General features: G+C 45.1%; 1 protein-coding gene across 1 annotated transcript in view; it reads left to right on the top strand.

The window, feature by feature from the left end:
* LOC310786203 (deoxynucleotidyltransferase terminal-interacting protein 2-like) overlaps positions 1 to 20,330 on the top strand; it is a gene marked incomplete at both ends in the record, with an annotated part of 55,631 nt that extends 35,301 nt beyond the window's left edge. The window contains 4 exons of the mRNA XM_083647374.1: positions 12,448 to 12,543; positions 13,673 to 13,837; positions 17,504 to 17,613; positions 20,231 to 20,330. Of these exons, the coding sequence (XP_083503500.1) occupies positions 12,448 to 12,543; positions 13,673 to 13,837; positions 17,504 to 17,613; positions 20,231 to 20,330 (471 nt within the window). The remainder of the gene's footprint in view (positions 1 to 12,447; positions 12,544 to 13,672; positions 13,838 to 17,503; positions 17,614 to 20,230) is intronic.
* Between the last annotated feature and the right edge of the window lie 6,681 nt (positions 20,331 to 27,011).

Genomic DNA, 27,011 nt, shown 5'->3' with positions numbered 1-27,011 from the left:
CTGTGCCCTCATTATTCCCTTCCTTTTCAGTCAGCGTTTTCTCTGGACTCTAACTTTCTAATGTCAGCTTCTTCCTCTCTGTATCAGTGCACAGAGGGGGCCTTCTCGTCCCCCCCCCCCCCCGCACAGAGGGGGCCTTCTCGTCCCCGTCCCCCCCGTCATGCTGGAGTAGACAGCACCAAATGAGAGAGACCGAGCTGGTTAATTTTTAATTACTTGAATGCAAAGCTATGTTCTGCTGGGCAGTGCCCTAATGGCTCACAGATAACATATCCCCTTGCAGACTCTGGAGGAGCGGTGAGGAGGTGGGCTGCTCTCCAGTGGGTACAGTATCACCAGACTCTATTTCACTGGAAATAGTCATTTGGAGGCCACTGTCCTCCGTATCGACCGCACGCCTCTTACTTCTAGCCTGGAAATGCTTACCGCAGGCAGCTTGGGAATCATACACATTATATCCACTCTCACCCATGGCCCCATGGCAGCTGTTTTTTTTTTGCCAATTTCTCTGCACATGAGAGGATTTTGAAAGGTGCTGCATGCAACATTTTAAAAATAAGTAAATCCGTACATATGATACATTTTAAGCTATTAGTCAAATTAACCGTAAACAAACAAGACCATCGTCAAGAAGCCTAGTGGTGTTAACATTGCATTAAAAGATAACTTTGGGGCTTTTCAACCAGCTCTGCATCTATCCGAAATCCGAAATCGGGATATAGTGTGGAAACCTTCTTACAATTCACCTGTTATTTTCAAACCAAGATGGCCGTGTGGTGATATAACAGAACCAATCAGCTGCTATTTTCAAACCAAGATGGCCGTGTGGTGATGTAACAGAACCAATCAGCTGTTATTTTCATACCAAGATGGCCGTGTGGTGATGTAACAGAACCAATCAGCTGTTATTTTCATACCAAGATGGCCATGTGGTAAGGTGACCAGATTTCTCAAATGAAAATCGGGGACATTTTGTGGTCTGCTAGGGGGGGGCAGAAAATTGTGTACATTTGACAGTAAAATGCATCAATCTGGTGCACTTTGAGAGCAAAAGTAAGAGGATAGATCTATGAAGAACTTTGTGATTTTTAAAACAATTGAAAAAGAAGACAACAATGGTTGCTAGTTATCTGGAACATTTTACCACAAATTAGACGGCCTAGGTAATTCATGGGAAATACTGGTGTGTATTGTGTAGAGTGGCAGGAACATAGAGAGGGACAACTTCTCTCTTTGACTTCACCAACTGTCTGGTGGATAATTTATTTACACAAAACAAAAACATTAGCCTACAGTAGTGATTTATTACCTCAGTAAACACTTTCCTTGAGTTTAGGGTGTCGCTCACCAGTTTCAAGTATTCAATGGCCACATGACCATATTAACTGCTAATTTAATATTAAATGCTGACAAATTTAAAAAAATAATGTTAATACTAAAAGGCAATTTTAATCATTAAAATTGTAATCTAGAGATAAATATGACCATAATTGTGTTAAATTAAACCAGGATATATCAAAGTTTTGATGGCTGAAGACCAATTTAGGGAACAGTAGGCTAATGACTAGATAATAATGATCCATCGCCAATCATGTTAAAAATTTACATTTTTTTCAATGGAGTTTGGTGTACATACAAACGTTACTGACTTCTCTGCAAAAACGTTTTGAGTTATTACTGCACTTAGCCTACTTACCAGGTAGTTGTACTTTTAATTATTCAAAACAACTGGGATGGATAACCCGCTGAATGGGGTCCGGTAAACAAGGACGGTAGCAAAAGCAGCAAGCAGACGCCACCTCTCGTTCGCCACCTCTGGGGCTTCAGTTGCGGGCGGCTGGGTCCTGGGAAAACCACGGCATGGGCAGAGGGAGAACATCTACTCTGTGATCTACTCTGTCACACACAGGCAGCACTTTGCACAATGTGCACAGGCTTTTGTGGTGCCGCAAATGCTCTGTTATCGAGTTTCTTGCCAGTATTATTATTTGACTTTGTGGGCAAAATCGGGGACATTTTCGGGGACAGCTCCAGCCGGGGACAGAGCACCGAAATTGGGGACTGTCCCCGAAAATCGGGGACGTCTGGTCACCCTACCGTGTGGTGATGTAGTGTGAAAAACGTCTTACAATCACCTGCTATTTTCAAACTAAGATGGCCATGTGGTGATGTATATAGTGTGGAAAACTTCTTACAATCACCTGTTATTTTCAAACCAAGATGGCTGTGTGGTGATGTAACAAAACCAATCACCTGCTATTTTCAAAACCAAGGTGGCGGTGTGGTGATGTACTGTATATAGTGTGAAAAACCTTTAACAATCACCTGTTATTTTCAAAACCAAGATGGCCGTGTGGTGATGTAACACAACCGGAGTGAGATAGAGGCTACCAATCGCCTCTACCAGGGGCTTATTTGTTTACAGTAATTATACCAACTGTATTACAATTAGCTCGACGATGATATCAGACTTCAAAACCTTCATTCTCGGTACACATGGAGTCAACTACGAGTCTCACAATTAATTCGAGGAGAAAACGAAGCAGCAATTAAAACTGACTGCTGCTTCCACAGGAAGGAACCTCTTGGCCCTGCACGATGCATTATTACAGTACAGGATATTCAAATGTTAGCTTGTATTTAAATAGACTGCCTGGCTGCATGCGCTCCGGGCACCACAGGGGGCTCTGGGACCACTTTATATCCCCCAAGTTGATGCATTAAATTACTTTCCTACATGCTAATTTAGCCCACTGGAAGATTCTCTGTAGAGGTAAAGGCAAAATGTATGGAAATCAATAAATTGATGAAAGAGGGCAAATCAAAACAAGTAAAGCAGTGCAATGGTTCTGAGAACTGGGTTTTGTAGAAGCAGAGTAAACCCTTTTAAATGGTCTATTAAAATACTAAGATATGTGACATCATGTGATATGTGATCTGACACAATTCACGTTCTCACATCAAATAAGCCAGTTAAATCAGAATGTGGGCATCTGCACACAACTAAAAGTAGTAGTCAGAAATGCATTTTAGTCATTTTTGTTCAGTTTAGTTGGTTTCAACCATAAGGATGTATTTACAGTACCATAGTATTGTCTTGGAAAGCTTTAAATTACATTGCTCACTGCCAAAGAGATATTATTTGACACATTGAAGTTCCACAGTGGTCAAGTGGGAGATCTGTAATTCATGCAGTCATGCTGATTTGACACTCAAGTCGTGAAACAATAACTAGCTGTACGACCTTTCATAGAACATCTCTCGTCATGATCTCGAGAGCGTCTAGGCTTGATTTGGTCACTACTTTACTGCAAATAACAATCTCTCCATGTACATTTGGCAGCATGATTTTGGGGGAACGTAAATACCCTCAAAGTAGAGCAGGCTATCTAAATTTGACCCACATAATAAATGTGTTATTTCACATCTAACGTAATAAGGACATACTGTAGAGACAAAACATTATGTAGTACAGTCACTAGTCGTGTTTCCATTACCCACAGAAATGCGCAAAATCTAAATATCGCAATAGAAAGTGGGTAATGGAAACACAACTACTGATTGCAACATTACTTTTTTGTGGGGAACGGGTTCAGACCAGAGGAAAAACCGGGGGAAAATTCACAAATTTGTGCGATGAGATTACAAAGTCAAGTTCAAATGTGTAAGAGAATCCTGGGTGGCGTGAATGAAGCGAAATGACGTGGCGCGAACGATACGAAATTTGCCCCATTTGCTCATTCGCTCGAGTTGAAATATTTCAACTTTGGAGAATAATTCCTGCTTGAGCTTACTTAAGCAGGAAGTTACTTGAGCAAGCTCAAACTTGAGCAAGTACTGTAACGTGTTTTTTGCCCCCGGTCTGAATGTACAGTTAGTGTGCAATTTTCGCCTTGGTGTGACTGTGAACCCTGAACGCACTATAAATGTGCGTTCACATCAAGGCGAAATGTGCAAATTCTCATTACGAGATTAGATAAGTCAATGCAAACACGTGAACAGATGCTGTTTCGCCCCGGACGGCGCAAATGATGCTCAATTTCACAGCGTGAATGATGCGATATTTGCCTCATTCGCCCAAGTTTAAAATTGTCAACTTTGGCTAATTATTTTTTGCGCTCAAACGTTTTTTTTTCTGCTTTGGTGTGAACGCATCGCTACAGTTAATCTACTGTTGCACACAAAACTGTCAACAGTTTGGAAACTCCCCATTTTTCTTCATTTTGACTATTTTCCCAATTTTAGACTAACAGTTAAAGACATCAAAACTATGAAATACCCAGATGGAATTATGCAGTAACCAACATTACATTTTAGATTCTTCAAAGTAGCCGCCGTTTGCCTTGATGGGAATGCAAAGGCTTCAGAAAGAAATTCATACATACACACAGGCTTTGACTTCACTATTTATATTTGTCTGAGAAACTAATTTCACGCATTTAAGCAGAAGCCTTCATCCAGACTCATAGTTAAAGCACTGGCAGAGCGTATTATTCTCACAAACTGGCAGCAGTGTCATGTCAAATGAAGTGTCACTGCTTGACTTGACTGCCAGACACCACTGACAAATATGATGCTGAAAGTGTTATGTCACTCGGCCATTAACGTGTGACAGGCAATAGAGTATCTGCTGGAAATGGAGTGTCCAATCAGCCCATGGTTAAGGCGTTTCCTCCGGTTCCTCTATAAAAGGACCCCTGGCTTCACAGAAACAGCTTCCTGGCGGGGGCGGTGCTAAGTTACAAGGCAGGAAGGGAGCTTCAGCAGCAACAGGTGCCTCCTCAGGTGTTTGCCATACTACAGTCCAGTATGGAAAGCCAACTGCTGCTAACCAACTACAAGAATTTAAAGCTCTACAAGTGGACACAAAAAGTAGGAAAATAAATCCCAGATTGAAAATAACTGGAATGATCCGTTCCACACGACAAACCACAAAAAAAGTGTCTGTAGGCTACAGTTTGTTTGATTGCTATTTGCTACAATAACCCTTTCATGTTGGAGGATAGTAATCTTCCTTTGATTTGTGTCCACAAATGAATGCATGCTCATTCACAACATCTTATGAGACTGTTATGTTGAGAATCAAAATAATGAAGCTGTGTGGGCGTCCGGATAGTGCACCGGTAGATTCCCTGGATACCAACGGGTCGCAGGTTCGAGCCCCCGTGTTACCTCTAGCTTGGTCGGGCGTCCATACAGGCACAATTGGCCGTGTCTGCGGGTTGGAAGTCGGATTTGTATGTGTCCTGTTCACTGCACTAGCGGCTCCTCTGGTCGGTCGGGGCACCTGTTCGGGGGGGGGGGCAGGGGGAACTGAGAGGAATAGCGTTATCCCCCCACGTGATACGTCCTGCCGGCGGGCAGGTCGTTCACAAACGAGAACCACTTTTATGACTTTTGAAGCGTAAATACGGGGAGGGTATTGTTTGTGTTTGCTAAAAAGCAAAACTTGTATTGTAATATATTGCATATCGTTGACATTGAAAAACATGGTAAAAATATTGTTTAAAAAAAAGTCATAAAGTGGTCCTCATGTGTGAAGATTATGTTGCTGAACACAAACTTTGCTGTTTCATAAACTGTTATTCACCACAGACCTGATCTCATGCATTTAACCTAAATCGCCATACAAAAATCCCATTGCCTTTTACACGTAAGAGCCGGAAGTGCTAGCGTCCAGGTCTTCCCCGATGGATGACTCGTCGACAGGGGAGGTGTGTCTATGGAGATTAGATGCAAATATGATGCCATTCCCATCCAATCAAGGCCATATGCTGGCACAAATTAACATCATGGTAGCAGGTGCACTAAATGTCACCTGTCGGTGTTAATTTGAGTTGTTGTTTTTACTTGTTATGTTGAGAGCACAGAGCTTTTCAATATTTAATTTTTAAAAATTTCAGAACATCAAAAACAAAAACAAACTCAGTCCTGGAAAAAGAAAAAACAATGCACATACTGTATATATCTGGGTGAGTTATCCGTCGCCCCTAACCTCGTCCAAGTGGGCCAGAAACGTTGAGTTGAAAATTTGTTTAGCGAGTTGGTCCTCAGGGACCTGAGTCTCTCCATGCGCACAACCGAAACCATGTCCATCAGCCACAGTTGAAAAGGAGGAGGGGAGGGAGACTTCCACTTCTTCAGAATAAGTATCTTGGCAACAGTTGTCCCCCGTGTCAGAGACTTGCACAGCCGTAGAGAGGAGCAGAGAGGATTCAGAGCAGCCGAAGATGGCAAGTTCCACCTCCGGTTGAATTGTTATTTTATAGGCCTTAGGGGACATTCACACCAAAAGCGTTTTTTTTTCAGTCAGAACGCTATGAAAATCATGTTGAGAGCGCTTCCATTGTGCACAAAACACAGCGCACGGAGCATTTTTTTTGTGCTCCGTTTGTTTTCCCCTGTAGTCGCGTGCAGTACAGATCAGAACACAACGACCACATGGACGGTAGCCAGCTAGTTTTGTCTGTTTGATGTTGTTCACTGTCAACACGAAAGCCAGATTATTGCCAATTCTGGCAGCAGCGAGGTTGAAAATCCCTCAGGAGGAGAGAAGGTAGGATGAGTGAAAAAGACGAGCAGAGCGCTTTTCCTCTAAAGTTAAACTTTTTTCAGCTTTAAAACGCCCACAGCGCTCCTCCAAAAACAACAGACGCCCCCAGCGCTGAAACGCCAGGTGCGTTCATTAAAAGAGGAGCACGTCTAGCGCGTCCTTACATAGAGAATGAATTGCAGAAAGATGCTGGCAGCTCCAAAAATGCTTTTGGCCTGAATGTCCCCTTAGAGTACCAATCAAATGTCTTGGCCCACAATCTGGATAGTGAAGGGCAAAACCAGAAAGCATGGGACAGTGTACCTATCACATAGCGGTGAGACAGAAGGGTAGATCTTGTGCAATCTACACTTGGAATAATGTAAACGGTGAGTGACTTTAAATTGGATCAGCTGGTGTCTGCTGTTAATTGAGCAAAGTTGGACCACAGACTGTTCCACCTGTATTCAACTTATGTAGCCCCGCCCACTTCACCCAGTTGTGTTACAACTTCCTGTTCAAAATGCCGTCTGTTTTACCTGGTCAAACCTAGTCTGACTCACTGGCTGCAATTTCACATTGAGGAGCAGATGATTCTAGAGAGGCTGATAACACAATGAACACAATCTAAGTACTGTACTGTCACAGGAAGTGTCAACACAATAGGAAGTATTGGCTGACCCCCGTGTTAGAACATAAGGTGAATAATACCCAGAAAAAGGAGGGTTCCAGACAGCTTCTTTGGTTCAGACATTGAATCTATATACAGCCATAACAACCCTTGATAAAATAATCAATATCTCTGCATGCATTGCTATAGGGTTCTCTTCAGCACCATATCAATGTCATCATTTTAACATGGTGCAATCGGGAACCTTTCTTAAAGGCTTCTTCACAGTGGAACCGAATTAATGTGAGTCCTCGCGAGTCCAGAGAGGTAGCGACTAGCGAGTAAGTTGGTTCAACTCACTCCTCAGTATAAAGGCCCCGTTAATCAGCTCCATCAAGGGAACTATAGCTCTCTTGGCGTAGCGGTTAGCGTGTGCGCTTTGGCGAATCCCGCTCCACCCCTGGGCAAGCCCTTAACATGGGTTACAACAGCACCATAAAGGGTTCTGCTATTATGGTACAAGCCTAAGGAGGCATTGTCTCATGCTGTAAAGATGCTGTAAAGATGCTTTTATTTTAAGAGTGCAGTATGGATATTAAAAAAAAATATCTTTGTTGTTTGAGAGTTACCAATACTATAGGGATATATACTCTTATGTTGTGGTCAAGTTGCCACCCCTCCTGTTGTACTGAATACCTAAAACAAGCCAACAGATGGTGTCCCCCAGGATGCAGCCTCTGAGGGGATGTACGCTGGGAAAAGCAGCTAATATTAGACATATTCTAGCATTTCTCAAGGTACCTCCACTGACAGATGGCATGAAGGCTTTGACTCCCTCACAGCACAACGCGACTGAGGTCTGACCACACAGCACATCTCATGCTGGAGATCTACCACTGAAATATCCTCTGCAGCTGCATCTGTTTCTATTTTGTACTGCAGGTAAAGGTCATCAAAACGGCTCATGGTGACTCACTGCTGAGCCCTATCAAAATGCCAGCAGTCAGGTTTTAAGAGTATCTTGTGCGGATTTTGACTGTTATACTTGGGGGGGGGGGGGTGCACCAGCCAGGTCTGCAGGGGGGTACAATAATTACAACAATTAGTCTCTGAATAATAAAATAATAATACCAATAATACTTGATTATTTATTTTTATTTCACCTTTATTTCACCAGGTAGTCACTTGAGATCAATGATCTCTTTTTTGAGCAAAAGACCTGGTCAAAATGGCAGCATTTAAAATAAACAGCAAGACACAAGCACAGACAAAGAACGTAAAAGGCAACGTGGCACGAGGGAATCCATTTGAGCTGGAGCAATTAAGACCAAGCGGGGTTTAGGATTTAGGATATTATTATTGTTGGTATTATTAATCAGAGAGTAATTATCATTCATTAAGTATAAGAATGGGAATATATGAAATATTAGAATATGAGTAGAATTACAGAACATTAATTCTCCGACTGACTGACTGACAAACACAAACAAACCCATCCTCTTCTCTTCTGAGTTTAATGAGAAAAGCCGGTTGTAGTTGTTTTTACTTGTTTTCTCCATGACTATAGGCACACTTTTAAAACCTCTGAATAACATTGAAAACATTTGGAAGCAACAAATATGTATTTAAAAGACAGTGTATTTGTGTTTTGCGTTGCATGGTAGTAAAGGCAGAGCTGAGAGTAAAGAGGATTCAGGCCTGGAGACAGGGGGAGACACGTATTCTCACGTTGAAATATTGTATTTTGTCATTATATACGGCAGAATGTCACAAGCAAGATCATTGCGTATACCAATAAATTGGAATGAGACATGAAGCATGACTGAACGTGCTTTTCCCAATATGTTTTGGAGTAATGACATTTTCATATTATGCTGAAAGGTCAGCCTGTTTTACTAGCTCGTTGCCGCCTGCCTCCAAAGGGTACGCTAGTGCTGAACAGGAAAAGAAGCTGTCAAAATCCATATTTAATTTATCTTGATCTCTTTTATTATTAACAGCAACTTGTTTGAGGCTTCTCTGGATTTAAGGGAGAGTCAATTTAAAAAATAATGTTATTCCCATGGTTTAGAACAGATACATCGATATTTGTTAAGCTGTCAGCTGTCTCAAAACCAGACAGCTGATGGGCGTCCAGGTAGTGCAGCAGTAGATTGCCTGCCTACCAACACGAAGGTCGCAGGTTCGAGTCCCCGTGTTACCTCTGGCATGGTCGGGCATCCATACAGGCACAATTGGCTGTGTCTGCGGGTGGGAAGCCGGATTAAGTGTCCTGATCTCTGCATGCACCAGTGCCTCCTCTGGTCGGTCAGCGCAGTTGCTCGGGAGAGGCGAACTGGGGGGGAATAGCGTGATCCTTCCACGTGCTACGTCCTACCCATAGACATAAATAATATGGACGTAGCTATCCCATTACATTTATTGCACTTGGCGGAGTTCAAACATTGGCCATCACCATCTTGATTTTTTGTCAGCAGAGTGGGAGGGAATGGGTTGAGACCTTCCGCACCTCACGTGAGATGGGAGTTTCCCAGAGCCGCAGCTCCGCCTGCTACTGGTCCATGATCAGCAAGCTGCGTGATCACTGGACAGGTGATCTGTCAATCACCCGCTTTTCTATCATCTATTTTACTCCAAACAGGTGAGTTATATAAAAATTCACCCCCCCCTACAGTTGTTATGAAAAGGTGAAATTTGCTATATAGACAAACACTGTGTTTTGCCCCTAACTAGATGTTTAATCCTGTTACAAAGTCGGGCATTTTAACATGGGGAGATCTGCCTATACTGCCCCCAAGCCCAAGTGGCCATTCGAGGGATTACAGCTTAAACAAAGACTTCCGCACCTCCCTGGGAAAGGGGGTGGGCTTGCCCACTGGTCCTACCGGTGAAACTCCTCGCTGTCAGGTGGCACATGTTTCGGAGGAAGCATGTGCTAGTCTACAACTCTCCCCAGTCCACAGATCGGTAGAGGGGGTGGAGCAACGCCCGGGACAGCAGAGTGAAGTACAATTGGGGAGAAAAACGTGTAGAAAAAATAAATAAATGAATAAATAAATGAATAATAACAACAACAATAATAATAATAATAATACCACCTGAGTTTAATCTCAACATGCCTGCCATTAATATCCATTGTGTGTTGAGGAAAAGTCAGACAGCAACTTGTATTGAAAGCTACCTAATTGTTTACTGTGGTCCTGTGAAGGCCACCCAGAGAGCGCAGCATCCATCTGTTCACGCCTGGTCACTGGAGCATGCTGAGTTAATCTCATTGGAAATGCAGCTGTTAGCAGCATGCTGTACATATCTCACCACTACAGTGTCACTGTCATCTCTATGGGGTCACCAGAAGCAGGGAAACTAGTTTAATTCCCCTTTGAATCGTGTCGTGTGTGGTGTCTTTTGTTTTGAATAATAATGGCTGTTTCTCCAAAGCCAAAGTGCAGTGTTGGAGTTAATGATACTGCGCACCTCGTGGGCCAGTGCTGCTGACCCCGGAGGTATTAGAATAAGAAAGGGAGGGGATAGAGGAAATAGGGAACTCGCTGCAGATATGCCACCAAATTGCTTCACAAAGCAACATGAGTGGACGAGGGGTTGTGCTTTGTTGACAATGCGACTTTTCAGATTTCACCACTGTGCAATAGCCTACAAAAAACAGCTGATGGATTCAAGATGATTTTGTCCAGAAGCCAGCATAAAGTAAACAGCTTCATGAGAGGTGGCTGCAAAATGTACCCCCCCCCCCCCCCCCCCTAAAGCGTTGGATGTCAAGGCCAGTTTATCAGTATACAGCTCTGCAAACAACAAATGTGTTATCATCAGAATCTGGAACTGTAGTGTAGCAAGGTGACCCTGCCTTCACGTAAGGCCAACTGCTGCCAAGACTTCCCAGGAAGTTATTTGTCATCTGTGCCCCACCAGCACAGAGTTACACGAGTCAGTTAATCAGTTCCCCAACATTTTGGCACAGAGTTACAGGAGTCAGTTAATCAGTTCCTCAACATTTTGGCATGGTACTCACAGAAACACAGATCGCTGTGGAACATGCATCTTGCTGTCAGCGCTCCAGACTTCCTGATGTTCCTCTACAGAGCTGTCATCCTCCTCTCCCTCTGTGGCCAACCCTGTGATATAGGAGGAGTCATCCTCTTCTCCCTCTGTGGTCAACATGGTGGTCAACCCTGTGATAGGAGGAGTCGGCGGTAATGCAACACTTGGGATGCCAAGCGCCATTAAACACAGAAGAAGAAGAAGAAGAAGAAGAAGAAGAAGAAGAAGAAGAAGAAGAAGAAGAAGAAGAAAGCTGTAATTGAATTTTTGAATGATACAAGATTATACAATAGGATCTAGCAAATAGCTATGTAGTGTTAATCAGTGTTGGGCAAGTTACTTTCAAAATGTAATATACTACATATTACTAGTTACTTTCATTTGAAAGTACCGGTAATGTTACTTTGGAACATTACTTTCTGTGTAGAGTAACTCATTACTTATTACCCTACTTTTGCATTACTTTTACCAAAACAACAGCAGCAGCAGAATGACATTGCTGCCCCGGAACCATCCCGAAAAATAATTTCAACGGCCTTGAAGTCAGTGTAAACAATCCAAAATTCTAAATGTTATTATTTTCCTTTGTTATTGTCATCTATAGTGGTTATTTGCATAAAAACATTTGATTAGGAAATGATTGTATCTTTTTTTAAATTATGTGCTTTGATTTAATCAAATGTAACTCAATTTGTAACTTGAGTTACTTGACAAAGTAATATATCACTTTTGTAATGAGTTACCCTCAACACTGGTGTTAATGTATAGGGATTTGTTTAGGAAGATTATTTCCAATTCTGTAAATCATTTCTGCCTACTCCGGTACAGTAGGTGGCGGTATGCACCTTCAAAGTCAACAATTGCAAATCCGCCATTAAACAAGAAGAAGAAGAAGAAGACGACGACCATGACGACGACCACGAAACATCTCAATGCCACGAAACACCAGCGTCAATGCAAAGCATGGATGCAAAGGCGCTGTTGAAGGTGATTTGTGAATGATGCAGAATGAGAATGAGTCGTGAATTTTAGAGTTTATGCAAGGATGGGTACATTCAGTAACGCTAGATGGTGTCATTCGTGCGTTTTCTTTTTTCTCAAATCCTTTTTCATTGCTCTTTATCTCGGGAAACGCTAGCTGTTAGTTGTGTGGTGTTGTGTGTGTGTGTGTGTGTGTGTGTGTGTGTGTGTGTGTGTGTGTGTGTGTGTGTGTGTGTGTGTGTGTTGATGCGTTTCTGCCTGCCCACAGGTGATGAAGAAGAGTGTGATCGGTCCAGACTTTGAAAAGAAGCAGGCAGCGCCTCCATACAGTGAATCCAAACAAGCCTTCAACCGGAAACACCAAGTAAGTTGGATGCTAGCGTCACCGACGCCAAACCCAACCACTTTTTTTTTTACAATATTCTATCAAAATTCTGTTTCAACTGCTGCTACAAATGATCACGTGCTGTTTCCACCCGGTTTAATGGCTGAAACCACAAGTCAAACTTATTATCTTTCTGGAAACATCTTGTTTGAATCATTCACTATAGCCGTTTCCTTACCAGAGTCTGGAAAATGACGTTATTGCTGTCAACGTCAATGCTGCTAGCATAGTTTTGCGGTAGCCTGGACTAGTTTAGCAGGGCCTTTCTTTCTTCTTCTGTGGTACCGTCGCCCAAGCTGCTTCTTCTTCTTCCGGTTTTTATGGCGGTTGGCATCCTGAAATGTTGCATTACCGCCACCTACTGGATTGCTAAATCTACATAGCGCAAATTACAACTACCGGTATGTCAACAAAAAGTATAAATGTCCACCCAAAATGCTCCCATTCACCATATTTTCCATACCATTGGACATTGTGGACAAATAGGACACACCTCTTTACTGTGCTTTAGAGTTACTGCATCACATTTTATGGAAGCTATTGAAATAAAACACAAATGTTCCATAAAAAATATTAATATAAAATACAAGAATACAAGAACACTAAAATCCAATACCACATATATTACGTTACGTCATCAGCTACTACAGAAGATAAATTGCTATTATGTTACATTACGTGTTATCCACAGAAGATTACTGTAACAATAGACCCTTCTCACGGGGGCCTTTTTTTTTTTCAAACTTCCATGATTGGAATTTGGAAACCCTCATTAGTGTTTTGCTTGCACCTGTGTTTATTCTTTTAGACACAAAATGGCCCCCGTGAAAAGGGTCTATTAATTTCATTGCACACAACAAAATCCCATTACTTTTCCAACACTTTCAAGGATTCTGTTAATTACATGACTTTTCCAGGCCTGCAAAATGAGATTTTGAAATGCTACTTGTTCAGATACTACCAAAAATATGACTGTTACTCATGAATGCACTCGCTGCAAAAATCTGCTACAGTTCATAGTCCTGTTGTTTAGTCCTATTCTGTGCTTGTGAGGCTCAGCGACATGCTTCTACAACGCTTTCTTATCAGTCATCCATGTCTTCCTCAGGCTGAGAAGAAGAAAACCACAGGAGACGGCTGGTTTAACATGAAGGCTCCTGAGCTGACTCCTGAGCTGAGAGGAGACCTCAAAGTCCTGAAAATGAGAGGCGCCATGGATTCCAAGAGGTTCTACAAGAAGAATGACAGAGGTGGATTTCCTAAGTACTTTCAGGTCAGTAACTATTAAAATATGCACTTTTTCCTTGCACATATTGTGAGGGTTTGCAATTGTGATAAATCATTGCATTTCAGTGGATAAAACTCATATCAGTTTGCAATAATCACAGGGATTTTGCTTTTAAACGATCAACACCATACTATATAAAAAAAAAAACTCTCGTAACGGGACAAGCCCCGTCTTTTATTGTCACACGAACACCACAACACATGCATGCGGCCACAACACACTCATGCTGACGGTGACCGGTGAAAAGTGTCCTCTGCATTTAACCCATCCAGGCATGTTCTTTCCTCCGGGGGGCAGGCAAGGAGCAGTGGTCGCTTTCTCGTACAGCGCCCGGGGACCAACTTCGGGTGTTGTCGTCACTGGTCGGATGACGATGACGATCTGATCTTCTGCATGTTTTTAGTGGGGGGGGTTATATACGGAGGAACCCCCTGGGGGAGCACGGGGAGAACATGCAAACTCCACACAGAGAGAAAGGCCCTTACGACGAGATACCCCACCTGGGCAGTAGGCACTGAAGATATGGGGGGGAACACAACCACAGCGCTCACAGTGTCCCAGGCGAGAATCGAACTCAGGACCTTCTGACTGTGAGGCGACAGCTCTACCACTGAGCCACCGTGCCCCGCGCTGGTCCGATTTCGGCAAATCGGACCACGCCTCCATCCTACTTGTACCCAGGTACAAACAAAAACTAAAAAGACAACCCCCAGCATTCCGAACCGCCCACTGCTGGTCAGACCAATCAGACGACATCCTGAGGGACTGCTTTGACCAAGTGGTGTGGGAGGAGTTCAAAGCTGCAGGAGACCTGGGCGAGTATGCAGATACGGTGTCATGCTTCATAAAGAAGTGCACCGACGACATAGTCCCCACAAAAAAAGTCAAAATAATGCCGAACCAAAAGCCTTGGGTCAACAGCGACGTCAGGGCTGCCCTTCACGCCAGGACCACCGCCTTCAGCTCTGGCACAACTGACCAATACAAGCAGGCACAATATGCCCTCCGGACCGCTATAAAAATAGCACGTAGAGATTATGGAAGGCAGCTGGAGTCAAAACTGGACACTAACAACCCCAGACACCTGTGGAGAGGGCTCCATGCTGCCACAGACTTCAAAGAGGTGAAACGACAGAACCCCAGCACGTCACCCACCCTACCGGACGAACTCAACGCGTTCTACGCTAGGTTCGACCCCTCTGCCAGAGCGCCTCCCCTCCTCCCCCCCCCCTCTCCCACCCCTCTCCCCCTCTCCTCCCCCCCATCACCCCCCCCTCCCTCCTCCCCCCCACCACCCCTCCCCTCCCCACCCCCCCTCCTCTCCTCCCCCCCCACCTCTCCCCCCCCATCACCCCTCTCCTCCCCTCCTCCCCCCCCTGCCACCTCTCCCCCCCCATCACCTCTCCCCCTCGCCGCCCCCCCACCACCCCTCCTCCTCTCCCCCCCCCAATCACCTCCCCTCCCCCCTTCCTCCCCCCCACCCCCCTTCCTCCCCCCCACCCCCCGATCACCTCCCCTCCCCCCTTCCTCCCCCCCACCCCTCAGCACCCGCACCCCCCCCCATTCCCACCTAACCACCAACCCCACCCACCCTCCACCCCCCACAGACCACCCCCTCACCATCACTGAGGATGAAGTGTGCCGGTCGTTCCTGCGTATCAACCCACGCAAGGCGGCCGGCCCGGACGGCATCCCTGGGCGGGTCCTCAAGGCCTGCGCCCACCAGCTGGCAGCCGTGTACACAGACATCTTCAACCAGTCCCTCTCCCTCCGACGAGTTCCCTCCTGCTTCAAGGCAGCAACAATCATCCCCATTCCCAAACAGAAAAAAGTGACCAGCCTCAATGACTGGCGCCCTATAGCCCTCACACCAATAGCCAGCAAGTGCCTTGAAAAGCTGGTCATATCAAAGATCCGTCCCACACTCCCCCCGGACCACGACCCGCTGCAGTTTGCATACCGCCCCAACAGGAGCACAGCGGATGCAGTGGCACACGTGCTCCACACCGCCCTGTCCCACCTGGAGGGGAAGGACACCTATGTGAGAATGCTGTTCGTGGACTACAGCTCAGCATTCAACACCATAGTACCCTCCAGGCTGGTAAGCAAACTCAGGGACCTGGGACTAAACACAGCGATGTGCGACTGGATCCTGGACTTCCTGACAGACCGCCGCCAGGTGGTGAGGGTGGGCAACCTCACCTCCTCCCCGCTGACCATCAGCATAGGAGCACCCCAGGGGTGCGTCTCCAGCCCCTTCTGGTACGACCTCTACACCCACGACTGCGTGGCGACTCAAACTTCAAACACCATCGTGAAGTTTGCAGACGACACAGCAGTCGTGGGGCTGATCTCGGGGGGCGACGAGACGGCCTACAGAGAGGAGGTGAGGGTCCTGGAACAATGGTGCCAGGACAACCACCTCTCTCTGAACGTCTCCAAGACCAAGGAGATCATTGTGGACTACAGGAGAGGGGGGGGCACACACCCCCCAATCACCATCAACGGCACAGTGGTGGAAAGGGTGGACAGCTTCAAGTACCTGGGAGTCAACATCCACCAGGACCTGACCTGGGCCGGCCACACCGCCACTGTTGTCAAAAAGGCCCAACAGCGAATACACGGACTCAGGCGCCTGAAGAAGTTTGGGCTAAGGAAAGAAATCCTCAGGGACTTCTACAGAGGCACCATTGAAAGCCTGCTGACTGGCTGCTTCACCGCCTGGTACGGGAACTGTACCACCATGGACCGCAGGGCGCTACGGAGGGTGAGGCGCGCGGCCCAGCACGTAACAGGAGACGAGTTGCCAGAACTGCACGAACTGTATAACCAGCGGTGCCTCAGGAGGTCCCTGAAGATCATCAAAGACACAAACCATCCCCACAACAGCCTGTTCTCCCGGCTACCCTCAGGGAGGAGATACAGGGTTCCAAAAACACGCACAAATCGCTTGAGGAACAGTTTCTTCCCGCAGGCCACGAGACTCCTAAATATGCACAAATAGTGCAGTAGTCGTACCGCAGTACCGTACTGCAGCTGCTACTATTACGGATGCCTAACGTTTAATTGTAAATTTAAGTGTATGTTTAATAAGGTGCCTAACGTTTAATTGTAAATTTAAGTGTATGTTTAATAAGGTACATGCTATTTGCACATGTATGTATAAAACGTCGAATTTGGAATGTCTGAACACGTCTAACGTATGCACATGACATGTGCACCTATGTGCAATGAATATGCCACTGTCGTATAAGCCACCGACTTGTCTTATTGCTTATAAGATGCCTATTTCTTATTGCCTTATTGCCGTCTTATTGCTTATTGATGCCTATTTCTTATTGCCTATTACTTATTGCTGTTGCCTATTTGTACTATGTCGTAAACGGAGTCCACTGCACAAGAATTTCACACGTGGTACTTGTACCATGGAGTGACAATAAAAATCTTGAATCTTGAATCTTGAATCTTGAATCTAACCATATATATATATATATATATAACCATATATATATATAACCATACATATTGCAGTTAATTTTGTTTTTGGTGTGTGTGTGTGTGTGTGTGTGTGTGTGTGTGTGCGACTGCGCGTGTGTGTGTGTGTGTGTGTGTGTGTGTGTGTGTGTGTGTGTGTGTGTGTGTGTGTTATAGGTTGGTACAGTGTTGGACAACCCAGCCGACTTCCATCATTCCCGTATTCCCAAGAAGGAGAGGAAGAGAACCATGGTTGAGGAGCTGCTGGCTGACGCCGATTTCAGGCAGTACGTTACCTGCCTCCTCTAGAGTTACATACACCAACACACTGCATGTTACCTGCCTCCTCTAGAGTTACATACACCAACACACTGCATGTTACCTGCCTCCTCTAGAGTAACATACACCAACACACTGCATGTTACCTGCCTCCTCTAGAGTTACATACACCAACACACTGCATGTTACCTGCCTCCTCTAGAGTTACATACACCAACACACTGCATGTTACCTGCCTCCTCTAGAGTTACATACACCAACACACTGCATGTTACCTGCCTCCTCTAGAGTTACATACACCAACACACTGCATGTTACCTGCCTCCTCTAGAGTTACATACACCAACACACTGCATGTTACCTGCCTCCTCTAGAGTTACATACACCAACACACTGCATGTTACCTGCCTCCTCTAGAGTTACATACACCAACACACTGCATGTTACCTGCCTCCTCTAGAGTTACATACACCAACACACTGCATGTTACCTGCCTCCTCTAGAGTTACATACACCAACACACTGCATGTTACCTGCCTCCTCTAGAGTAACATACACCAACACACTGCATGTTACCTGCCTCCTCTAGAGTTACATACACCAACACACTGCATGTTACCTGCCTCCTCTAGAGTTACATACACCAACACACTGCATGTTACCTGCCTCCTCTAGAGTTACATACACCAACACACTTTTTTTTATAGAGTATTCCCTAAAGAAAGAACTAGGCCAGCACACTAGAATGTGCTTTTACCGTTTAATGGTCATCTGGTACAGACAGCAGAACAACAAACGCATTTCAGCTTAAAGCCTTCCTCAGCGTTCTTGATGTTATTCCTTGGCCCTGCACCTAAGTTGGTCTTTAGTCTTGAGTCTGCTCGCTGCTCGCTATTGTTGACTTAGAGTATTCCCTCAACATGATTCATTACTAAAAGCACTCAGGGATTTTCCTTGCTCAAAATGAGGCGGAGGTGGTACTAAAAATCCCGATATGGGATTTTTGAGACCGATGCCGATTTTAGTGGGGAAAAATAAAGAATATATCTATTTATTTATGATTTTACCCCCCAGTTTCTCCCCAATTGTACTTGGCCTGCCCCCGGTCGCTGCTCCACCCCCTCTGCCGATCTGTGGAGAGCCGCAGACTAGCACCATGCTTCCTCCGACACATGCGCAGTTGCCAGCCGCTTCTTTTCACCTGACAGCAGGAAGCTTCACCGGCAGCACGTAGCACGTGGGAGGATCATGCTATTCCCACCAGTTCCCTTCCGCCCTGAACAGGCGCCCCGACCGACCAGAGGAAGCGCTAGTGCCGTGACCAGGACACATACCCTCAACCCGGCACACAGCCAATCGTGCCTGTATGGACGCCCGACCAAGCCGGAGGTAACACAGGGGCGCGAACCTGCGACCCTCGTCTTGGTAGGCAGGGAATCTACCGCTACACTACCCGGACGCCCATTAAAGAATATTCAACATTAAACTGTCGACACATCGGGGTAATGCCACAATTATAAATGACAGAAATCCACCGAGTGCGCTTGTTAGAAAATAGTTTTATGCACGAGAACACCTGTCAGAGTTTTGTCAAGAGCTGGGGGAGGTGGCCACCTCATAATCTGTATGCAGGAGAAACCCTGGCACTGTTGTAAAAGCTTCAAAATGCTGAGTAACAAAACAAACATGAAGTGTAAGGTATAATAAAGGGAAGTTGTATATTATACAGGTTCACTATATTAAAGGAGATTTGAAAAAAAAAGGCTTTTGCAAAACCTTAAAGCAGCGGTTCCCAACCTTTTCGACTCTTCTCGTCCCTGGCACCCCAATGGTGGAACGAGCTTCCACCTTCGGTCAGGACGGCTGAATCACTGCCGATCTTTCGGAAAAGACTAAAGACTCACCTTTTCAGGCTCCATCTGGGCCCTTCTTGATCTAACTTCGTTCTCTCTCTTTCTTTATAAAAAAAAAAAAACCTAACCTAAACTTGTACCACTGTTCCTTCAGAAGTTGTAGTTGTCATAGACTGTGCTCCATAGTTGATTGCTCTATTGCTGACAAAAAATGTGTTATTGTAAGTCGCTTTGGATAAAAGCGTCTGCCAAATGACGTAATGTAACGTAATGTTTCCAGCTCAGGGCCCACCTCCAACCCCATAAAAAATATGGAGGCCAAATAACGTGTTGTCAGAGCACAATTTATTTTCCACAGTCAGTAACACAGCATCTGAAACATGTTGCAGCATTTTCCATCAGAGAACCCTAACCCTCTATAACCTAGTCTGTGGTCAAAAGTCAAACTCGATAAATGCCCTTCAAACCACATCAGACACATCAGATACTGTTGCTCTGTGATCTCCATAGAGACGTTGGCCCTTGGGGGAAATCCGGGTATAAAATCCACTTTTTGGAGAATATACCCAGATTTCTCACGCACGCACGCGAGTGCACACACACACACACACACACACATAGAAAATGATTATTTTGGCGGCCCACTTGCAATACCTCCATGGGCCACCAGAGGGCCGCAGCCCACATGTTGTGAATCGCTGCCTTAAAGGAACCACACATTTCAATTGAATAACAAATACAGTTTGTTTCTTTCTATCCCTTCACTTACCAGCAACAACAAAAAGAGATACCAGCAGATGATGACAGACAGAGCAGCACAGGGAGCAGCTGGCAAGAGCAACAAGACAAAGAATCACTTCCATAAGAAGTAATGGTAAGACTGGGGCGTGATGGAAAACTGCTTTGGAGAACGTTTTCAGAGATACTTCAACAAAGGTTGAGCTCATCCAAGACCTTTCAAATGAGGAGATGGACTTTATGTTGAGACAATTTGATGATGGATGAAGAGAAGTTTACAATATAAAACAGATTAGAGGAAGTTGTTTCAATAAGCATGAAAAGTAATTGAAAATGTATGTTGCTTTGTACATTTATCATTAAATATGGTGTCCAAGGCTAGATTGACTTTTTTAATCAAATCGTATTTTGGTCAAATGTTTGTTGCAGCGTCACCAATCGAAAGATCTTTTTAGACGAGCACCATTTATTTGGTTCTGTTACCTCCGGCTTGGTCGGAGGTCCATACAGGCACAATGGGCCGTGTCTGCAGGAGGGCAAGCCGGTGCGGTACGAGTCCTGGTTGCTGCGCCAGTGACTCCTCTGGTTGGTCAGGGGGGGTCTGCTTTGGGTGGGAGGGGAACTGGGGGGGGAATAGCGTGACCCCCCCACGCACTATGTCCTGCCGTTGATCAGATTAAATCTGGGTGGAGAAAGTGGAAAAGCAGCGCTTGCTCCACCCTCATTATCTTGTAGAAAGAATCCGAATTTTTTAAAGATTATACGGAGGCGATCTCTGCTCTGGTCACCAGACATCCAATGAGCTGCTGAATTTAATATGTGAAAAAGGGGCAGAAACAGAAGTCTCTGTTACCTATGCGTACATGGTATGTGTTAAGTGTGTGTGTGTGTGTGTGTGTGTGTGTTCAAGTTCAAGTATATTTATTGTCATTGTTAAATTGCTCCAACAACGAGATATAGACAAGCATCTCCCTGAGACGTACAGTGAAACACCAAGGTAAAGTGCATCGGCCCAAATAATAAATTCATACAATAAATAAATACATGATATAAAGGCATCAGAGTTAGTGACTGTTGTTCAGTGGTGCATGTAAACAGTGAGTCCAGAATGTTGTACAGAGTTCGTGAGCAATGAGTGTGAGACAGTCAGAGTTGGTCAGAGTTCATTGTTCGGGGGTGGGGGGGGGGGGGTTGTGTTGTGTTTCGAGGGGTAGTGTTCAGCAGGCTGACAGCTTGTGGGAAAAAGCTGTTAAGCATCCTGGAGGTTTTAGAGCGGATGGACCTGTATCTCCTACCTGAGGGCAGGAGGACGAACAGGTGATGAGCCGGGTGAGATGAGTCCTTGATGATGCTGTGGGCGTGGTGCAGGCAGCGGGAGGAGTAGAGGGAGTGGATGTCCGGGAGCGAAGTCCCAATGATTTTGCCCGCCGTTTTGATGACACGCTGCAGAGCGTGCTGGTCTGCTTTGGTGCAGCTGGAGAACCACACTGACAGACAGTATGTCAGCACGCTCTCAACGGCACATAGATAGAAGTTCACTAGGAGCCTCTGTGGGAGATTTTCACGCTTAAGTTTCCTTAGGTAGAAGAGGCGTTGCTGTGCTTTGCCAATCATGGCCGCTGTGTTGGCGCTCCAAGACAGCTCCTTTGTGATGGTCAGACCAAGGAATTTGAAAGACGTGACGATCTCCACTGCCTCCCCGTTGATGAACAGGGGGGAGTGGTTGTGGTGGCTTGACTTGTGAAAGTCTATAATTACTTCCTTGGTCTTTTTGGTATTGTGGTTGTGTGTGTGTGTGTGTGTGTGTGTGTGTGTGTGTGTGTGTGTGTGTGTGTGTGTGTGTGTGTGTGTGTGTGTGTGTGTGTGTGTGTGTGTGTGTGCGTGTGCGTGCATGTGTGTAAGTGTGTAAGAGAGAGGGGCTGGAGGGAGGGGAGTCTGACAGGGCTGTGCTTCTGGTGATGTGGCTTTACCCAGTATCTCCCCTCCATCGGCTCCTCCAGGAATACTGGTTTTCATGGGCCAGAAAAATAAATCTGTCGAAGCTCCGATTTGAATTACGCACCCGTCCCCCCATCTCCTCCCCCCATCTGATGGCTCCTCTCCTCTGCACCACTCAGGAGAGTACAGGATACTCAACTGGCAAGAGAGAGCACTGATGACACACAATCTGATGCACACACGCGCGCACACACACACACACACACACACACACACACACACACACACACACACACACACACACACACTTTCTTACTCTTTTTCTCTCACTGTCTCCCTCACACACACATGCCAAAAACAAAACTAGCTACTGCGTTACCAGCAAACAGAGGTAGGAGGTAGGATATTCACCTTCTGCTGCCCCGCCCACTTGACCCATTTGTGTTACGACTTCTGTTCAAAACGCCGGTTGTTTTACTTTGGTCAAACCAGAGATCGTCTCTGGTCAAAGCTAGTGACTCACTGTGGGGATAAGGTCTGCCACAGGAAGTGTCAACACAATCGCTTCTGATTGTGTTGACACTTGACTTCCTGTCTCTCAAGTCAGACTGTCTCTTCTACATAAGGTGAAGAGCACATGATCATCAGGGTCATGCCATACTGTACGGACAGTTCACCCCACAATCAAAAATAGATCTTTTTCCTCTTCCCTGTAGTGCTATTTATCCATCTAGAATCTAGATTGTGTTGGTGTGAGTCACCGAGTGTTGGAGATATCAGCGGTAGAGATGTCTGCCTTCAATGTCTGTTACTCAAGAGAATCCACAGACCTTGTTGTGAGCACTTTCATAGGGACTATTTGCTTTCGACCGAACTATACAGCTTCGACAGGCTGCAACGCTCACTGGAAGCTAGAGCACGGGTCGTCAAGCAGTTTGACTGCCGTGCGCGTTGCAAAACGCTGTGAAAACTCCCGATAGGACGTCATAGTGTGATACGGTGTAGCGACAGGTGTATGAGTAGTCTCGCTGGACAGCCTCCCCTCCCTTCCGTGAGAGGAGTCTGGCTGCACGGAAACAGGCTGCTGGTATAAGCCCTCCCCTGCTCTACTCTGCTGTCCCATTGGAGCGACTGTTTCAGTCGCTGCCGGATGTCCGCTCCCGGCTTATTACAAGCTCTGTCATTGGCTTAATCAGAGCGGCTTCCGCTCCCTCCTCCCTGTGTGTCGCTAAATGCCCCCCGCCGCCGCAGTGAAAACAACAACGCTAACTGGTAGGGATGTCACGATACACTCAGTTCACGATACGATACGGTACGATATTTTAACAATATTTTTTTGCGATCGCTTTGTAAGTTGAGGGGGCATCCTCCACGATAATTTGAGTAATTTCACCATTTTCATCCTCCGTGTCTGTAACGGCCCTCGTCTGTTCAAACAAAGCAATGTAAAGGAGAGCGAGCATGCAATCAGATGCAGATCAGTGCCACCATGTTCAGCTTCTTTTTCTCACGATATGAGATTTCATCTCAACGATACATATTGTCACGTTTTGATATCGCGATATATTGTGGGACGATATATTGTGACATCCCTACTAACTGGCTAGCAAGCTAACGGCAGAAACCTACACGCTAGCTCGTTGCTCCACGCTGAAAACGGCAAGTTGGATTGTTGGAAACTACTCCAAGGGCACTGCCGCTGCACCGTGGAGAGAAAAGAAAAGTACTCTTAATCGGAACTATATTTAAGTGTAGCATAGTGTGGAGAATAAGCCCTCGTCTTACCACAAAGACAAGCCTCCATACACGAGTGGCGGCTAATAAAGCAGAGGTGTTTGTATGAGCGTCTAAAGCCCTGGATTGTGCTGTGGACTTGAAGAATTTGACCTTTTTATCCCTGTCATCCTGCCAGTGGAAAACAAAGAGAGAGATTTGACGTCTGGCTGCTTAAGGGCCCCTGAGGGCCCACAGCTACACATCAAAATGTGAGAGCTTTGCCCGCAATTTCTCCGGGTTTTTCCCAACAGCTCAGCTACCTAGATGTGATCCACACTGCAGACGCCTGTCCAACCTGAGAGGCAATAAATAACAAATATGCATTCTGGCTGTGTCTAGCTCGTTGTCTTCAGAAATCCAACCAAACACTGTGGAGTGAAGTCAGTGGGCTAGCTTGTTGCTTCCTTTTGTGAAGCCAATGCGGACGTAACTTAAACCTGCAATCTTTCCGATTGCCTGCAGGGGGTAAATCCACTGGCTGCAAAAGAAGTCCGATTACATGGGACTGGATTGGAAAAAAAACATTGATGAGAAACGGTCCTGTAACACTTGAATCATGATCATTGAACGTTTGTATGATTCAAATTTTTAATGTCTATCATCTCTGATAACATCAGTAGCTTGTGAGCTGATCTAAAGCTGTTGGCCATTTTGCTCACGTTAATCCCACGTGTGTGTGTGTGTGTGTGTTTGTGTTTGTTGAATGCATTTGCAATTGCTCAACTGTGATGTCACTCGATCAACTGTGATACACTGGAGAGGGGCTTTAAATGTCACTTGAGGGCATGTCACAGCAGTCTCAGTAATGTGCTTAATCCTTCAGCCTCAGTATGTGTGTATAGGACTCATTTTCTACTGCTGTGCTCATGGCTCAGACCCCATAAGCCCACCCAACCTGAATACACACACACACACACACACACAAAAACTGTGTGTGTGTGTGTGTGTGTGTGTGTGTGTGTGTGTGTGTGTGTGTGTGTGTGTGTGTGTGTGTGTGTGTGTGTGTGTGTGTGTGTGTGTGTGTGTGTGTGTGTGTGTGTGTGCGCGCGCGTGCGTGCGTGTGTCCAAGATACTGTTATATTCATCTCGCCTGTCTATATAACAGCAGGTCTATTTACAGGATACTGCATGTATAGCACAGGAGTGGGTCTTTTATGGCTCAGAATATTCCTGCATCATGAAACCTTTATGAATGAATACATTTTTGAACCCGCTTTACAATTCAAAACTGCCACGCAATGTGTTTGAGCACAATAATAGCAATCAATCAATCACTTTCATTATTATTTATCTAAATTCAGCTGTAATAAATCAAATGTAGACTATTAAATTTGAAGGGTTCTATATCAGACAATATTATCCTGAATTAATACATAGACCCCCCAACTTATTATGTGTAGCCTACGTATATATTTACTTTTTATTTACTCTATTGTTCAGAGCACTGCAATACATGGGCCTTTGGCACCGCTTTATTGATTGACAACACAACGATTTGCTGTTGTTCATACTAAACTAGCCAATGTCCACGAAGCTCCACACAACACAATGGTCTCTAAGCAACAGAGGCCTCGTGTTCTAAAGCAGCAGCATATCAATAATTGAAAGCTGTGGAATGTCAACATGATGTCAAAGGTAAAAAATGATGTAGCATGTTAACATCATTAAATCATTACCAGGCTAATTACCATAAACAAACAAGGCCATTGCTGAGAAGATTGGCAGCGTCTACCTCATCTGCATTGTATTCGACATTCTGGGCCAACTGGGCAGATTTGGGGGGAGACGAGTGGGAAATGAGACAGGCGTGTATTAGTGCAGCTGCACCTTGGCATCTTTTTGGTAACTTGATTGTCATCAGTTACAAAAACAAGGATCCAAGACCAATTGTGACCTTCAAGAGGAAAAATCAACCTTAGTTGTGATTTTAATCATAAAAACCATATATATCATCATATATATAATCCACGGAGATGTTACTGTAAGTGAATAAAATGTCAATTCTGGTTGTGAGTCGGCCTGAAATCCCGCTGTCTTCCTCCGTTAAAACTGCATGTTTTTGAATGGAGTTTGGTTACAGATTGGCAAAAGCGGTTTCCATTTTTATCACCCTACTTTTCCGCCACCGTCAAGCGTGAAAACCTTTTTGCAATATTTGGAGGTTTTATTGAATTTTCTGGTGTGTCCACTAAGGATTTGAATGTACAATTTTACATTTCGCATTAAAAACAGGTGGATGGGAACCCAGCTACAGCCAATACAATAGATGCCATACAATGCATTTCCGGCCCGTTTCTAAATGCATACAGCTGAATGGTCCATCAGTATTCATGAGTTGTGTGCTCATCATTTGAGAAACAACTCAAACAGAACTGCACTGGGCATTGGCAGGTTTGGAGGTTCCATTCCTTATGTAGATTACGAGGCAGGGCATGGCACACTGATACTGTCTGGATTGGCCAACAATACTCATGTTATGTATGCACTGACAGTACTATACTGTCTGGACTGGCCAAACATAGTCATGTATGCACTGACAGTACTCTGAAGACATTTTGGACCAAAACCTCAACTACAGTAAGCAACATATTCTGTGCTTTATTTACTGGCATTCTGGCAACCCTGCCCTCCATGTGGTCCATATGCTCTGTATATAACACAATCCAGCATGTCGCCTGACTCGTCATTACAGCCAGTTTCTCTCCAGATGTATTTCTCTGTAGAATGAGAGGAAGAGGCTGCCCCCTGAATGCTAATACACAGAGGAGAGGAGGAGAGGAGAGGGAGGCTGAGATGACGGAACGAGAGAGAGATGAGGAAAAAGGGGGGGAAATCTCAAATAGGAAATTATACGACAACACACTCTGTTATATAGATATATATATAATATATATATGTATATATATTTTATATATATATATATACAGTATATATTCTCCCCAATTGTACTTCTGTTGCTCCACCCCCTCTCTAGACTAGCACATGCTTCCTCAGATACATGTGCAGTAGGGGTGGGAATCACCAGATGCCCCACGATACAATATTATCATGATACTTAAGTCACGATACGATAGTATTGCGATATTGCAGTATGCTAGTAT

Source organism: Poromitra crassiceps (assembly GCF_964638095.1).
Source record: "Poromitra crassiceps genome assembly, chromosome: 12".
Classification (NCBI taxonomy): domain Eukaryota; kingdom Metazoa; phylum Chordata; class Actinopteri; order Beryciformes; family Melamphaidae; genus Poromitra; species Poromitra crassiceps.
The sequence above is the reverse complement of the archived record's forward strand: the minus strand, read 5'-3'. Positions and strand labels throughout refer to the sequence as shown.